General features: G+C 39.3%; 1 protein-coding gene across 1 annotated transcript in view; it reads left to right on the top strand.

Moving 5' to 3' along the window:
• Nucleotides 1-15,205, top strand: part of MALRD1 (MAM and LDL receptor class A domain containing 1) — a 230,646-nt gene that overhangs the window by 36,168 nt on the left and 179,273 nt on the right. The window contains exons 11-13 of the mRNA XM_058018380.1: nucleotides 2,555-2,664; nucleotides 6,309-6,476; nucleotides 8,424-8,544. Coding sequence (XP_057874363.1) covers nucleotides 2,555-2,664; nucleotides 6,309-6,476; nucleotides 8,424-8,544 — 399 coding nt within the window. The remainder of the gene's footprint in view (nucleotides 1-2,554; nucleotides 2,665-6,308; nucleotides 6,477-8,423; nucleotides 8,545-15,205) is intronic.

Here is a 15,205-nt window from a genome sequence, read left to right as displayed (position 1 = left end):
ACATAGGCGCCACTCTTGAAAGCATTATTTGGACAAACAGCTTTTTGCAGTTAAATTAATCCATATTGTCTGGGAAAAATAGAGGGAGTATAGTTTCCTTTAAAGAGTTGTCCTTCCTTCAGCCTATACTTCCCATACAATGTATTCAGCTGGAAAACCATTTTATTCCAGAAGAGGACTGTTAAAAATATTTCTCCAAAGTGAAAATGTTATTATAGCACACTCCATAAAAATAAAACTACCAAGCATGTTTTTCATTGTCAAATAATATTGACAAGTATTCTGTGACTTTAATTTTATTAAAATGTATCTATTGCACTGCTTCCAGTGGAAATAAGATTAAAATCTGGTCTAGAGCCCCTTTAATTTAGATTTAATTAATTATGTATATTATCTGCAGCCAGACCTCCACACTTTTCTTCCAGGCTCATGTTAAAGAAATGTGGCATTTAAGTATTCCTCCTCAGGTATAGGGACCTCAGGATTAAAATTCACCTGAGCGACAGTAGTGGGTAAAGTAGGTGTGTGCCTGCTATAGAATGATTCTAAATGAACAGTCATATTTTATCCACTGCTCCTCATGTCATGAAGTGCACCAAAGTTGCTACTCACTTTTCTCAGCCCCTGTTTGATATTTCATTTTATTTTCTCTGTAGAGTGGGACTGGGTCTGCATTAGTGCACTTTAAGTTAACACTGCTGTGTTGGAGGTTTCCAACTCTCAAAGCTCCAGAAGGGTGCACTGATCTGTGTCCTTCTCTGCTCTAGCTGCTGATGAGGTCTGAGGGGTAATGTGGTGAGAAGGAAGGCTGCTGGCAGCCTCAGTAGCACATTAACATCACCCATGTGGAGCTATGGGCTGCTTCACTTCACTTGCTTTGACACCTGAATTTTTACGAGCTTGTTTCAGTGTTGCTGCAGGTTGAAGACTCAAGCAGATTTGGAGGTTACTATGCCCCACCTCTCAAGCCCAGTAATGTTGCATTGTCTGTATAAATTAGCTGAAAAGGTATTTCTGAGGTGGTTTTGTACCAATCTATCATTGTGCCTGCTACAGCCACGACTTCAGAATTAGGATTCCAGAATCTGAGCAAGTTTTTGCCAACATTAAATCACCATCATTCAGGTTGCAACTGTTCCTTTAGTACCGCAGAGTGGTCATCTCCCTTCTCTCCTGGGGAGGGCAGCAGCAAATTTTGATTAATGAAGATCTTAACAAGGCTACAGCAGAGGCTCAGCTGCAAATTAAAGAGGGTCCTTTGAAGTACCCTTGCATTCCAATGAGGGGAGCTTCCCTCATGCTGTGGAATGCAGCATTCCTGTTTGTACAGGGAGCTGGAATGGTCCCCTCTTTGTGCCAACCTTGCTAAAGCAATGCCATTATTCTCGTGGGGCTGGACCTTGGCTTCATTACAGATCCATGGGAAATGAGTGGCTAAGGAGTATGACTGTGGCAGCACAATAGCTGATTTTCCAAGATGTAAGGCAATATGTGTAATATAAATGCTCAAAAAAGACTGAGCCTTTAGTGTTGTTTTGCATAGACTTTCATGGAAAAAGTCTCAGTATTCAGCAAAGGCAGCACTGACGGCATTCAAAATATGCTGCTTTAGGGCCCCTTGAAAATGTTTATCCTTCCCTACCTTTGTCTGAAGCACATCTGCTGTAGTTCAAATCCAAATGCAGTGCATTTGCCAGAGTTCAGATTAGATCTTTAATTAAGCTTTCATCCCCACTAGCACAGACAACAATGTCAAGTCTGTGGACCCCATGAGAAAACACAGCTTATTCCATTGGCTCCTGTGGTCTGTAACATTGTTAGCATGCTTAAAAGTGGCTGGGCTGTGATGAGAGTGAATACTGTACCCTAAAGGAAATAATTTCTGGTTTAAATTCTGTTTGAAACAATATTTAAGCCAATTAAAACGTGTCCTTTAGGGATCTTGGCTGAGGTCTCTTTTGCTTGATCTCCAGGGCTCCCTGGGTTGCAGCTCCTCTGCTCTCCCCAGTCTGTGCAGAGAGTGGATGGGCAATGTGTGAAGGTGATGGGTAATACTTGCAGTGTTTTCAGGCTGGAGATCCTAAAGCTTTTGCTTGAAGAAAGCACATAAAAAATACATCCAGTGGATCTGCACAGTAATGCTCTCAGCACCTGAACTGCCTTCAAGGGGCTCTGCAGCCACTTCCTTGGGTTTATGTGCTCGCAGGCACCCTGACAGGGTAGACTCAGCAAGGGCTGCCCAAAAAATCTTATTTCCTTCTCCCTCTCTCCTTGTCTTTGGAATCAGTCATGATGATTTTACAAGAGGGAAGAGCCAGGAGCATTTGGCAATTCTGTTTTGTCTTTACTCACATAGACATTGCTCGTCACAGCCTGTTCTGACACCCTCCTCATTATCCACAGAGACTGAACTGATGGCAAAGCAGTTTAGATTGTTTTAATCTATGAATAAGCTTTATGTGTCTCATGAAGCATGTAGTTACCTCTCTGGGGTAGCTATTTGCCATTGGAGCATGACATATTTCTCCTACTTTAAAATAAAATTTGTTTACAGGATCATTTATTTACTTCAGTGGATCACACCAGAGGAGCACAAAGATGGCCATGTCTCACCTGGGAAGCCCTTTCCTTGTCAGGCTTGCCCCTGGGCTCTCCTGCTGCCAGGTAACAGCTTGATATGAACTGTCCCTGTCTTTGTGACCTATGCCTCAGCTGATGCAGGTCGGGTATTCCTCATGCTCTAAGTGCAGCTGCTGAGGGCTCTATTTCAACACCAGTGGAAGCAGCTAAAGACTAATGCTTTGAGAGGACAGAGAAGGCAACTTTTACTGTTTTGCTGCCAAATTTTTATATCTGATTATTACTATTCTTTCTCAAAGCACCCAGCAGGTGACTCTGATTTCTGGAGAAGGACATGCTCCAGGTTTTTGTGTACTTTGGCAAAGGTATCTGGACAGTGATAACAGGACTCTATCTAACAGCCATTCAGTCGTCTGCAGGCAGAAAAGTCACATAACCAGGGGTCTATAATGGGACATCTATGGTTTGAAGTCACTGTGTACATAGGCTGTGTTGGTGTGACCAGAGAGAACTAGCTACCATACCCCAGACACGCACTAAATTTAAATTCGTGCTTTGAGGAGAATGCTTTTTAAGCTGATCAGTGCAGCACTTGGGAGTTACTCTGAAATATGTTTTTTGTCAGGTGTCTTGTGGCTCTACAGATGAATGCAAAAGAAACCAGCCAGAATAGTGGTTGAGCTGAAAAGCTAGAAAGGGACCAGGAAAAAATGAATCAGGAGGGACAAAAAAATAGAAAAGTATTAGATGAAAAATGAAAATACACTTTTATAACTAGACAGTTTTAATTTTCAAAAATATTCTGTAATTTTTAAAACAAAACTTGAAGAAATATATTAAATACAAACAGCAACTATTCATTACATTCACAGCTGTATTTTTATTTGTCCTTTTGGCCACTGAATAAAATTAATATACATGGTTCAGTTTTATAACTTTTTTTTTTTAATTTCTTTTTTCTTAAGTTTTTTTTTTTAATTTATTTTCTATTCTGTAACTTTTCAATGCTTATGCCCTACTTGGGAGAAGTTGTGTAGTTATGATGTGATTTTCTTCTGATACTGTATAATCCCTTCTCATTTAAAAAGTCAGAGAGAAGAAAAGGAAAAGACAGAGAAAGCTTGCCAAAATAATTTTATTATGTTCTGTGAAAAAAAAGAGGCTCTGAAGAAACAAAATGAAATTTAGACTGGTTGCTTAACTTTTAAGGCTCAATGTAGAACAGAAATTGTTAATTCCACTTGAGAAAACTTTTTTCAAAAAAAAGAGAAAAAGTCAGAAAAGGAGGAGAAGCACTTAGAAGCCCCAACAAGTAGCAGAATTTTATTCCAGCAGGATCTAGGCTTCTTAGGTTTTATCTCATTGAAGGGACCAGAGACAAGTGCTAGCTTAGCTAAATCTGTTTTACTTGAAACTGCAGCTCACTCGGACTACGCACATCAGCGAGTTACCAGATCTCAGCTGAATAGCTGCCACTTGCAGCTGAGGAGCAAAAGCCTCTGAAACAATTCAAGAACGGTTCCTTGCAATCCCTTAAGGCAATCTCACAATTCTTAATCTTCACGTGATTTCTTAGTGTTGTAGAAGGTCAGAAATAAAAGAGATGCAGGATAAACTCAAGCAGAATGCTGCTGCAGGGAACTCAGAAGCCCTGAACCATCCCACAGAAGCCTTGTGTGTGTGCACTGCTCCTGGGACACCCAACAGCCTTTGTGCTCACAGCACATTTGTTTAGACAGCTCCATCTCACTTTTGTTGACTTTGATGCTGGGGAGATAAGCACCTTTCAGATTCAGATTAATTTATGTTAGAAACCCTTAAGGCAAACTGGGCACCACTGATATTGCATCAATGAATTATTCTAGTAAGATCTATTGCAGAGTTTGGTCTGCATTCAAAATAAACACAGATGCAGTGGGGATGCACATATTTTTCTCGACTTCAAAGTTAGAAAAGAAACAAGTTTTGTTATAAGTATGCATGTATTGAATGAATTTAAAATTCTTAGATCCAACAAAAGCTAGAGCAAGTTCTTACCTAACGGTACGTGTCTGTCAGAGAGTGTTTTTGAGGACGGGAAGTTTGGCTTTCTGCCACGTTATCCCTGCAGACTTTTATTTCTGGGAAAGAGCAACGAGCAGGGGTTGCTCACTAGGATGTGTTATGCTGTCTGCCTATTAATGTGAGATGATGCCCTCTGTTGGATATCCCACTGAGAGGATAAAAGGATCTACACAAAGAGATCTATGTTTATTGCTAGCTTTACAAGTTCTTTAGCTCCGGTTGATAAAAAAAATGTTTGAGTTGAAGGGTAACAGATTTATATTGTTCCTTTCTGGTTAATTGAAGCTTAGAAGTAACTCCTTTCTGCAGCTTCTTTTTGTAGATGTAAGCTAAGAAACATCTTCATTTGGCTCAAGGTTTTGCACTTGCAGAAGCAAATTTCTAGTCCCAGCTCTGTGTTTATGGCTCTTTAATGGGCACAGTAGTCATTGTATAGTAGGTCATGTAGACATAAAGAAGGAAGGTAACATTATTTCTTCTTTAATGAAAACATAAATTTGTTTGAAAACCTGTTGGAAGGACAAAAGCCATCTAAATTTTTTAGAGTGTAATTCTTCCAACACCTCACTTTGGAAAGTGCTTGTATACCTGCTACTTTCTATTTCTTAAGCTTTTTTTGCTGGGGGAATGAGTTACATGAAAGTATTTCAATTTATTAATAAGGATCAAGACTCTTTTATATAAGACATGATTTTCATGAGAGGTGGTAAAATTAAATGTTGAGAGATGGAGTCTGCCAGACCTGAAGCTAGATGATATTAAAAAGTAGCAGTGTGTTTTAACAGGAATATTTCTGCATGACTGATCCAGCTCTTGTTTTACTTTCATGAAGAGACAAGTATTATCAATATCAAGACTTTTGCAGGGAAGCAAGGATACTGCAGTTGAAGAAATTTTGATCTTTGTGTAGAGTAGCAGGAAGGACTCAGGGGGAGAGAAAAAAATTAGTCTTTGAAAATCTTATTTCTTTCCCTCGGTTCTCAGCTGAATTTTTGCCTGGGTATTATTAAAAAAAGAATGTATCAGTACAAAAAATAAATTAAATTTATTAAATTACTCTGTATTGCAAGGGAGCGAACTGTGATTCTCACTGTATTCTTATCTTTTCTGCCTCACAAGCAGTCTCACCCACATACAGTTTTTGTATTTTCCTCCCATATACTGGTCAATCTGCTTGTTCCAGGAGATGAATAGATTTTGAAAATCTGTCTTCTGTATTTATTTATGTTGATTTTGGAAATAACAGATCATAAGGTTTCCTTCATACAAGAATCTCAGTGATTGCTCTTCTGAGATTAACATGCCCATAAAACTGTCATATATTCAGCATTTGTTAAGAAAAATAATCTTTGAGAAGTCTCTAGTTGCTTACTATGGTAAAGAAGTTAAGACAAGTAATATCATTTAGTCTGCATCAGTTGATACATAGAAGTTAAAAGTTAAATTGTAAAAATGAGCTTTAGTTTTAAATATAGTTTTGTCTTTTAACATGGTATTGCTCCTCAACATTCTGGGATCTCAAATATCCCCATCTTTCATGCCAAGTCTGTGCTTAGACCCATCATGTCTTCCTTTGTTATGATGTACATATGTTACTTGTAATTACTTTATTGCAGATTGATTATGTATTTTTTTAAGCTTTTCATTAAAAAATCTTTCAACAGGTTAGATTTTGGTACTGGTTATCTCAAGATTCCCAGCTTTCTGTCTTTAAGAGGACTACATTAAATGGAAGTTTGGAAAAATTACATGACATTTCAGGATTGCCTGAGATGAACTGGAAAAAAATTGATATACCTGTAGGAAGTGTGGCTGAGAAATTACCTTTTCAGGTAACTATACATCACATTTACATTGCTTTCAAAGGATATCTTACTTTGGCCTTTAGGATTAACTTACTTTTAATGATGAAATATAAAAAGAGACTTTCTATTTTTTAATGGTCATATGAAAAAAAATTTAATTCAACTTTTTCCACAGATCCATCTATTAAAGAGCATAGCCACTGTTTCAGTATTCTAAGCATTAGAATAACTTTTAGTAACAAACATCAAGGGACCCTAAAGATTATTTAGTTCCAACCCCCATTGGCAAGGACACCTTTCTTTTGACCAGGTTGGTCAAAGCTCCATCCAGCCTGGCCTTGAACACTTCCAGGGATGGGGCATCCACAAATTTCCTTGGTAACATTCCAGTGCCTCACCACCCTCAAAGTAACAGATTTCTTCCCAATATCCAAACCCATTCCTTTAAAGTTTGAATCCATTCCCCTTGTGCTGTTACTACATGACCTTGTAAGTAGTCCCTCTCCATCCTGTGGGCTCCCTTCAGGTGCTGAAGGCTGCAATTAGGTCATTCTGGAGCCTTCTCATTTTGAGGCTGAATAAACCCAATTCTCTTAGCCTTTCCTCACAGGAGAGCTACTGCTTCCCTCTGATCAACTTGTGACCTCTTCTACACTCACTCCAGTAGGTGCTGGGGACCCCAGAGCCTGACACAATACTCTGGGTTCTCACTAGGGCAGATTGGAGGGGCAGAATCCCCTCCCTGCCTTGCTGTTGACACTGCTTTTGGGGCATCCCAGGGCACGTTTGGCTCTCTGGGCTGTGAGTGCCCATGGCTGGGTCATGTCCAGCCTCTCACCCAGCAGCACCCCAGGTCCCTCTGGGCAGGGCTGCTCTCAATCCCTTCATCCCCAGCCTGGATGGGCACTGGGGGTTACCCCAGCCCAGGGGCAGCACCTTGCACTTGATCTGGTTGAACCTCATAAGATTCCCATGGGCCACTTCTTGAGCTTGTCCAGGTCCCTCTGAATGGATGGCATCCTGTCCTTCAGGCGTGTCAGCTCCACCACTCAGCTTGCTGCACCACTGCAAACTTGTTGAGGGTGCACTCGATCACATTAATGAAGATATTAAATGACACTGGCACAAACATGGACCCCTGAGGGGCATCACTTCTCCCTGATGTTTGTCAGGACTCTGGGCTGTTGACCACCAACCTCTGGATGTGACCATGCAACCAATTCTTTATCCACCTAACAGTCCCTCCATTAAATCCATCTCTCTCCAATTTAAGAGCAGGAGGTTGCGGGGGCCATGGCAAAGGCTTTACAGAAGTCCAGATATGGGAGCCATAGCCCTTCACTGATGCAGTCACTTCATCGTAGAAGCCCTCTGGGTTGGTCAGGCAGGACTTGCCCTTGTTGAAGCCATGCTGGCTGTCTCAAGCCACGTCCCTGTCCTCCATGTGCCTTAGCATAACTTGTAGGAGGATCTGTTCCATGATCTGTCCTGACATAGAGGTGAGGCTGACAGTGCAGGTACTTCAAGCAATCCCTACGTTTATCCCTACAATCTATCCCCACATTGCTAACTTCATCAGGCACAGTATAGATGAACACAATTGAATATTGGTGTAAATCATCATATTTGAATAGCTAATTTAAGAAGATATAATTTTTATGTGTTCCACCAGGAAGACCATTCATTCAATAGTGATGACTTTAAACAGTTTTGATTGAAGCAAGGTTATTTGGGTTGCATAATTTCCCTAGGCAAAAATAGTTATGGCTTTGACAGTGGAGGAGCAAATTTCTGACCTGACCAAATCTCAGTTGTAGTTTTTCCTGGCTGATGTTCAGAGTTGATTGTAGAAGCTATTTAGTTCCTGTGAAGAGGTCAGAAATTATAAATGAATATATAAATAAATGCGTGTGTATGTTTGTGTCTTTTTATCATGTCACCTTTAATGAATTATTTTTTTTTCTGTTTTTACAGATTATCTTGCGAGGCACTATTCTAACAACAAATGCTACTGTTGCTATTGATGATATCAGTATAACAGGGGAATGTGTAATTGTGAATAGATCACTCCCAGGAGTCAGCCAGGAAAGTGAAGGCAAGTTTCATGGTTTTCAATACCTCTTCCCCAATGTCTGCTATATATAACTGTGATTTACTGATAACTTGAAGTTACTTTTTATAAAGTAGAGGATAATCTGAGAAAAAAGTCCATATGCTGTAATCAGACATCTCCCTGGAAGTGCTCCAGGCTGTGTTGGATGGGTCTTTGCCCATGGCAGATTAGATGATCTTTAAGTCCTTCCCAATCCAAACCATTCTATAGCACTATATTGAAGGCTTTCATCCTTGTGTTACACATTAGCTGCTATGAGAAGTTTGCACTAATTCTGCAAAGTGAGCTCTGGTGGAAATTTCCTGGTACCACTTACTATGTAATACCTGCTCACATTCATGTTTGGATGCAGAGGCAGAAGCATAGCATCCTAAATTTTGCACTAAAGAGCAAATTCTGCTGCTTTACCTTTAGGGCAAAAGGTTTCTCCCATCATTACTGCTAAATATCTGACATAATGAATGCCCACCAAACTCCTTTTTGTATCCACACTCTGTAGTCTTGAAGAGCCAATGGATGGAAATATAAAACAACATAACCTGTCAGACTGCTGGCTGTGGTCCTCTTGATGCTAACAGCTGCTTTTGAAAAATGGCATGGGCACATATGCAGCCAGGGGTGATGTTGATAAGTTATAGTCATTAGGTATCTGAATTTAATATCCAAAAATTCAAAGGCATAATAGAGAACTTCAGTGTTGTGTTTTTAAGGCTTCTCTGATCCCTATATACAGTGGGGTTGCGCTATTTAGAGAAACATTTTTTTGCTTCAATTATTTTCCTTACAACTCCTTCATTTACCCATTACTCACAAAGATATTGTCTTTATAAGGGAGGTTTTTTTTTAATCCCTGTCTGGATAGAAATATTAGTATTTAAAAAGTTAAGTTAAAGAATATGAAAAGCTGTTCATCACTCCTCTCACTTACTCACTTTCCAGAAATCTACTGAAGAAAAACCAGTAGACCCTGGCTTTTTTCTTCCCCATTCATTGAAATTTGGGTTTTTTTCTAGTGTCTAAATTGAGGTACAGGCTAGTAATGGTGCAGGAACCAATTTTGGCTTCTTGCAGCTTGCAGCATTATGACCTGAGCACAGAGAGAGAGCATGGCTACAGCAGAAAGGTTTGGTGCAAAACCTGCACCGGGTTCCCAGGGAAAAGCAGGGAGCTGTACCAGCCTCTGCCTCTGAGCAGGAGCATGGCTCTGTTACACCAAGGTGTATTTGATAACTTTTCACATGCAAGTTTTAATATTGTGGAGAGTGTGATTTATTTTAAGGCCATCAGACATTGAGATCAGCTGTGCTTCTTATCAGCTGTGATATAACCTAGTACACTGCATAGGTGCTGATCTGTTCCTTGTGCTGAGCATGTTGCTATATTAAAAGAAGATAAAAAGCACTTATAATTTGAAATACTTGTGGGTTTACTTACATGTCTTTTTCTGATTTTTAAAGGGAAAAGAGAATCTGCAGATGCTAATGCTTCATCTTTTTACTGTCCAGAGGGATTTTTTTCATGTGGGAATGGGCAATGTATTTCGCCTGATAAATTTTGTGATTTTAAGCCTGACTGCCCAAATAACCATGATGAAACCATGTGCCGTAAGTGAAAACTTTGAAATCTATGTTGTTAAGCTCCTGTGACTATGTTCCTTTGTCCTATTTGCAATGCTTTCATGACCTCATAAATCTTGAAATTTAATTAAAAGTAAAAGCTCTCGAGAAATAGTTTCTTCACTTTGATTCTGTTCTGTGATTTTTGCCCTTTTAGTTTCTGTAGCAACTATTTCTCTCTTAGCATTAAAATCAGAATAAAAGGTTTTGATTAATTATTTAGTAGAAGATGGTCCTTAAAAAGTAGTATTTTATTTTATAATTCTAATGCACTGGTCACAGATTTGCATTCAAATTGTATGCTTTATACACTTTAGATGGGAAGGTGCCACGGTGGTACCACAGCTGTACCACGAGCCTGGTCACAGACACAGTTTAAGCAGAGTCAGCGTCTTCTGTTTGGCTGAGCTGTGACTCCTGTCAGGGCCACATGCCTGGGCTTTCCCTGCGTGGAAACAAACACGTGGGAAAGCAGAGGGAGGTGATGCATCTCAGAATCCCTCTCCACTGTACAGTCAGCAGGGAGCTTGGAAATGTTTCAGGGTCTCTAATATGCAGCTTCAAAAGTCTTTTTGATTCATTCAGTTTCCTGCTTTGCATAAGAAATCACAGTTATACTTTGTGCTTTTGAAAATGAGTCTCTTGCTTTGAACCACCAGCTTTGCTGTAGAACTTGTGATGCCTTTTGAAAAGAGTTTCAATGAGCCTTATTTAATGCAAGTTTTCTTTTTAAAAATAGAGCATGATGCTTTCTAGCACATTCAACACAAATGACGGAAATATTGTAGACAAGACCCTCAAATTATTTTCTATGCCCTGTTATGCATCTAAAAACATAAATTTCTGTAGAGGCAATAATATAATCCAATTTCGCTGTTCATATTTTATGGTTTTTATTTGGAGATTTGAGAGTTGTTGCTCAGATAAACAAAGATCTATTTGACTATTAGCTGGTAAATGAAATAATTACAGCTTCTATGCAATTTCTCTTCAATTTTAGCATTGACTCTTCTTCAGTTAGAGCACTAATATTGAAGATTTTAAGTGTTTAGAAAGACTACTATCCAAAATATACAGAAGTTTGACATATAAAACTACATTTTGTTTTAGTAGATAACAGTTTGCCTAGCTAAAATCAGAAATTACCATTGAGTGTTCACTAAGCAGAATATCTTTCCTCTTGTGGGCCAGAGTAAAGAAAATTCTGATGTTATTGTAGCACAGCTGAGGCTGGAAGTCATATTTGAAGATTACTTAGTGTTTAAACACCACCCTGCTTGAAGCAGGACCACCAGAGCTGAATGCCCTGAGCTTGACAGAGTTGGGTTGTGAATAAATACCTACGAGAATGGAGACTACCCAGCCTGCCAGGACACCCTGTCCCAGTGTTTGATCAACCTTGCAGTAAAACAAGTGTCTGTTACTTCTTCTCATTTCACTGGGCACAACTCTGAAGAGTTTTTATTTATTTACTTCTTCTCTGTTCATATTATTCATATTAAAACACTCCATTTTAAATTCACTTGATGTTTTTTCTGCTTTAGTTATGATTACATACCTTATACAGCATTGGGTTATGATAGTCTGGATTTTTTTCACATTACCCTTTTTAAATTCAGGTAAAGGTTATTTGTTCTCTGACAAAATAATAACACTTCCAAATCAATAGTTTAATTAAAAATGTTCTAAATAGATTTAGCTGCATGCATCTTTCACTGCACTGGGATAGCAGTGAAGTGGTAGCTTTTAATCAACAAAATTAAGATCTGGTTTTTGTGGCCATTTATATTTCCTTTTAACTATTCAGCCTTTGTTTCCATTTCAACATTGTACCTTTGGTTGAAGACAAATGTCCAGCTAGGTGTTCCTAGACCAGCCTTAATTACAAGTAGCCTATATGGCAACTGATTTTTTTCTTTTTCCTCTCATTATATGACTGAAGACTCTTTTATTATACCCAAGTCGCATTTGTCAAGACAATACATTAACAATGCCATGCTAAAGGTTAAACTTTGGAACCATTATATTTATGGTGATCTTTGCTCTAAGTATATTGCTGACTTATAAATCATTGTTACTGCTGAGCTGGCTCAATGTGTGCTAGCAGTACAGCTTGTAATGTGGGAAGCAGAATGTAGGTACACAAAGGACACTGCAAGCAGTTTGGCAAGTTGACTGTTTCCAAGCAATAAACTTGCCTTTCAGCACATTAATCTGGTAGTCTGCAGCACTTGAATAGCTCTTATAATTCTTTTCAAATAGTATTTCATCATCTTCCTGCTTATGTAGTGCATCGTTATTTTCTATATTTTCTTTGCATGTTCCTACTCTTGGCTGCAAGCATTTAATATTTCTCAATTTTCCTTATTTCTGAACTTGGCTAAGCACAGATTTTTATTCACTTCTTCCAACTACATTGTTGTTTTCATCAATATTAAGATTTTTTCCCATGGTGTTCCATCTAATAGTGACTACATGCACCTTGACCTTGTTAATGTTTTTCTCTTTGTATGAGAACTAGGCAAGGATATTACATGGGCTTAAAATGTCTTTCAAGAAATGTTCCGTTTAAATCTTTTAATCTTAAATTCCAGCAAGATGTTTTAGTTAGATGCTCGGGTCCACTATGCCCACTGAATAAGCCAGGTCTCCATACAATTTTTTTTAACTCTCAATATCAATCCTTGAGATATCTCTTAATTTTCACTTCCACTGAAATTAGTACCTTTTTTTTTCTGTCAGGCCTGAAAGAATTCAGTTGAATATTACCCCTTCTGGGACTGACAAAATATTTTCTCTCCTGAGTGCTGCTACCCCTGACTATTAGATCACAGCTTTTCTTCTACAGATGAAGAATTTACTATGGCCATAAAGCTTTTATACTTTTTATACTTGACTTTCACACATTAAAGCAGAGGAGAAATGGGACAGCCTTTTTCAAACTGCAGATTTACATCAGTGACCTAACACACCTATCACATTGTGTGCTTGTGCTCTGGAAAATGGATGTGCAGCATGACTTCTGTGGTCTACATCCTATGCATTTGGTGTAGTCTAAATGCTCACTTTTGCACCCTAAGAATTATGTTGATGGAATAAGAATAAGATCAGGTTGAAAAGCAATCTGTTAACATAAATGTATTCTTGATATTCTGTCTGCCCTTTGCTAATTTCTCCCTTATGCTCTGTCTTATGTGTCTGTTCGGTTTTGGGTTTTTTCTGTCTACTTATGGTGTGGATTATCAGAAATAATTATATGGGTTTCTATATAAAATAAATAAGAAATAATTTATATTTATATGAAATATAGCATATTTTTAGAGGTTTATCCATGGTCACATGCTTTGAGGTCCTGACCTCCTGCACAGTCACTGATGTATTGAGGCATACCTGCTGCAGCACTGGCTCACCCACAGCCATAGATCCTTTGAAGTGTACTTTCTCCAGCATGGACTTACCCTTCAGAGTTACACCTGCTGCCACACAGACATAACCATGGCCACAAGATGTGTGTGCTCTGGCATGGGCTGTTCTCAGCCACAAACACCCCAGGGAGTCCCAGTCCCCCGTGGCCTCACCCACAGGTCACGGTCCCCTTGACTCGAGTCCACACTGGAGTCCCTGCAGCAGCAGTGACCTGGCCATGTGCCAGCAGGCTCATCACCTGTGTTCTTATCAAAATTCTCCAGGCACAGCAGAGTAAGGAGATAAGCAGTCAGCAAGCAGAGAAAGCAAGAAGCAGCCAATGGTGAGCCCCAGGCTCTAATGAACAGTCAGGAAAGCAGGCCCCATGACGAGCACAGGAATGTGCCAATTAATATCAAAACAACAATACAAGCTATAAATTTGATCCAACACATTTCAATCACACTTTTCATTATCTCAAACCCATCAAGCCACATGTGCCAGAAAAGACTGTCATGTCTGACCCCCAGCTCAGCCCCACAGAGCTGCTGACACTGCCCTGGTGGGATGGGAGAGAGAATCAGATGAGTAAAGGTGAGAAAACTCATGGGTCAAGATAAACACAGTTTAACAGGGAAAGCAAAAGCCATGCACACAAGCAAAGCAGAACAAGGATTTCATTCATCCTGTGGGCAGGCAGGTGTTCAGCCATCCCCAGGGAAGCAGGGCCCCATTACACATTATGGTGACTTGGGAAGATCAACATCATCACTTGGAGCATCTCCCCTGGTCTACTGCTGAGCGTGACACCACAGGATGTAGGCTATCTCTTTGTTCAGTTGGGATCAGCCTTCCTGGATGTGTCTCCTCACAGCTTTTTGTGCATTCCCTCCCTTGCTGGTGGGTCAGTGTGAGGAACAGGAGAGGCCTTGGCTCCATATAAACATTGCTCAGCAATAATTAAAATATCCCTGAATAATCCACACAGTATCCAGCACAAATCCAAAATATAGCCCTTTATCAGCTACTGTGAAGAAAATTAACTACACCTCAGCCCAAACCAGCACACAGACACATGGCATTGTTTTGTGTTTATGTCTCAATGAAAGATGCATTTAATAGTTATTATTCTATGGTGTACAATTTAGGGCAGCACAAGCATGCTAAGGCTAGCCTTAAATGAAGTAATTCATAAACTGGACATAATCTATACGTTTGTACACAGCTTTATGTACCTTACTTTGAGTTAGAAGGCAAGTAAAGAGAAGGATGCACTTATTGGTTCTTAAAACCTACTTTAGTGGCATAATTGTTTAAAGATAAATATTATTTGGTTTCTAATGGTTACCTTCATATGAGTAATAAAAATCTTCTCAGTGTTATAAGAAACATTCCGTATATTTCCCACTTCTGCTCTAATTATACAGTAACTCTTCCTAAATCTCATTTTTAGAGTCAAATCTTGCATACTAAAATGTCTGTCTCATATGCTTGCTACTCTATTTCTGCCAGGCAAATCAGTAATTCTTAAAGGTGAAACAGCAGCCAGATCAGAGAGATGGGCTTAAGTTCAAGGAGTGAAAAGATTGCAGGTTGTAAATTAGAGAAGGTACCTAATACTG

The sequence above is a fragment of the Melospiza georgiana genome, chromosome 1, assembly GCF_028018845.1.
Source record: "Melospiza georgiana isolate bMelGeo1 chromosome 1, bMelGeo1.pri, whole genome shotgun sequence".
Taxonomy (NCBI): Eukaryota; Metazoa; Chordata; class Aves; order Passeriformes; family Passerellidae; genus Melospiza; species Melospiza georgiana.
Note: the sequence above shows the minus strand (reverse complement) of the source record. Positions and strands in the feature narration are given on the sequence as shown.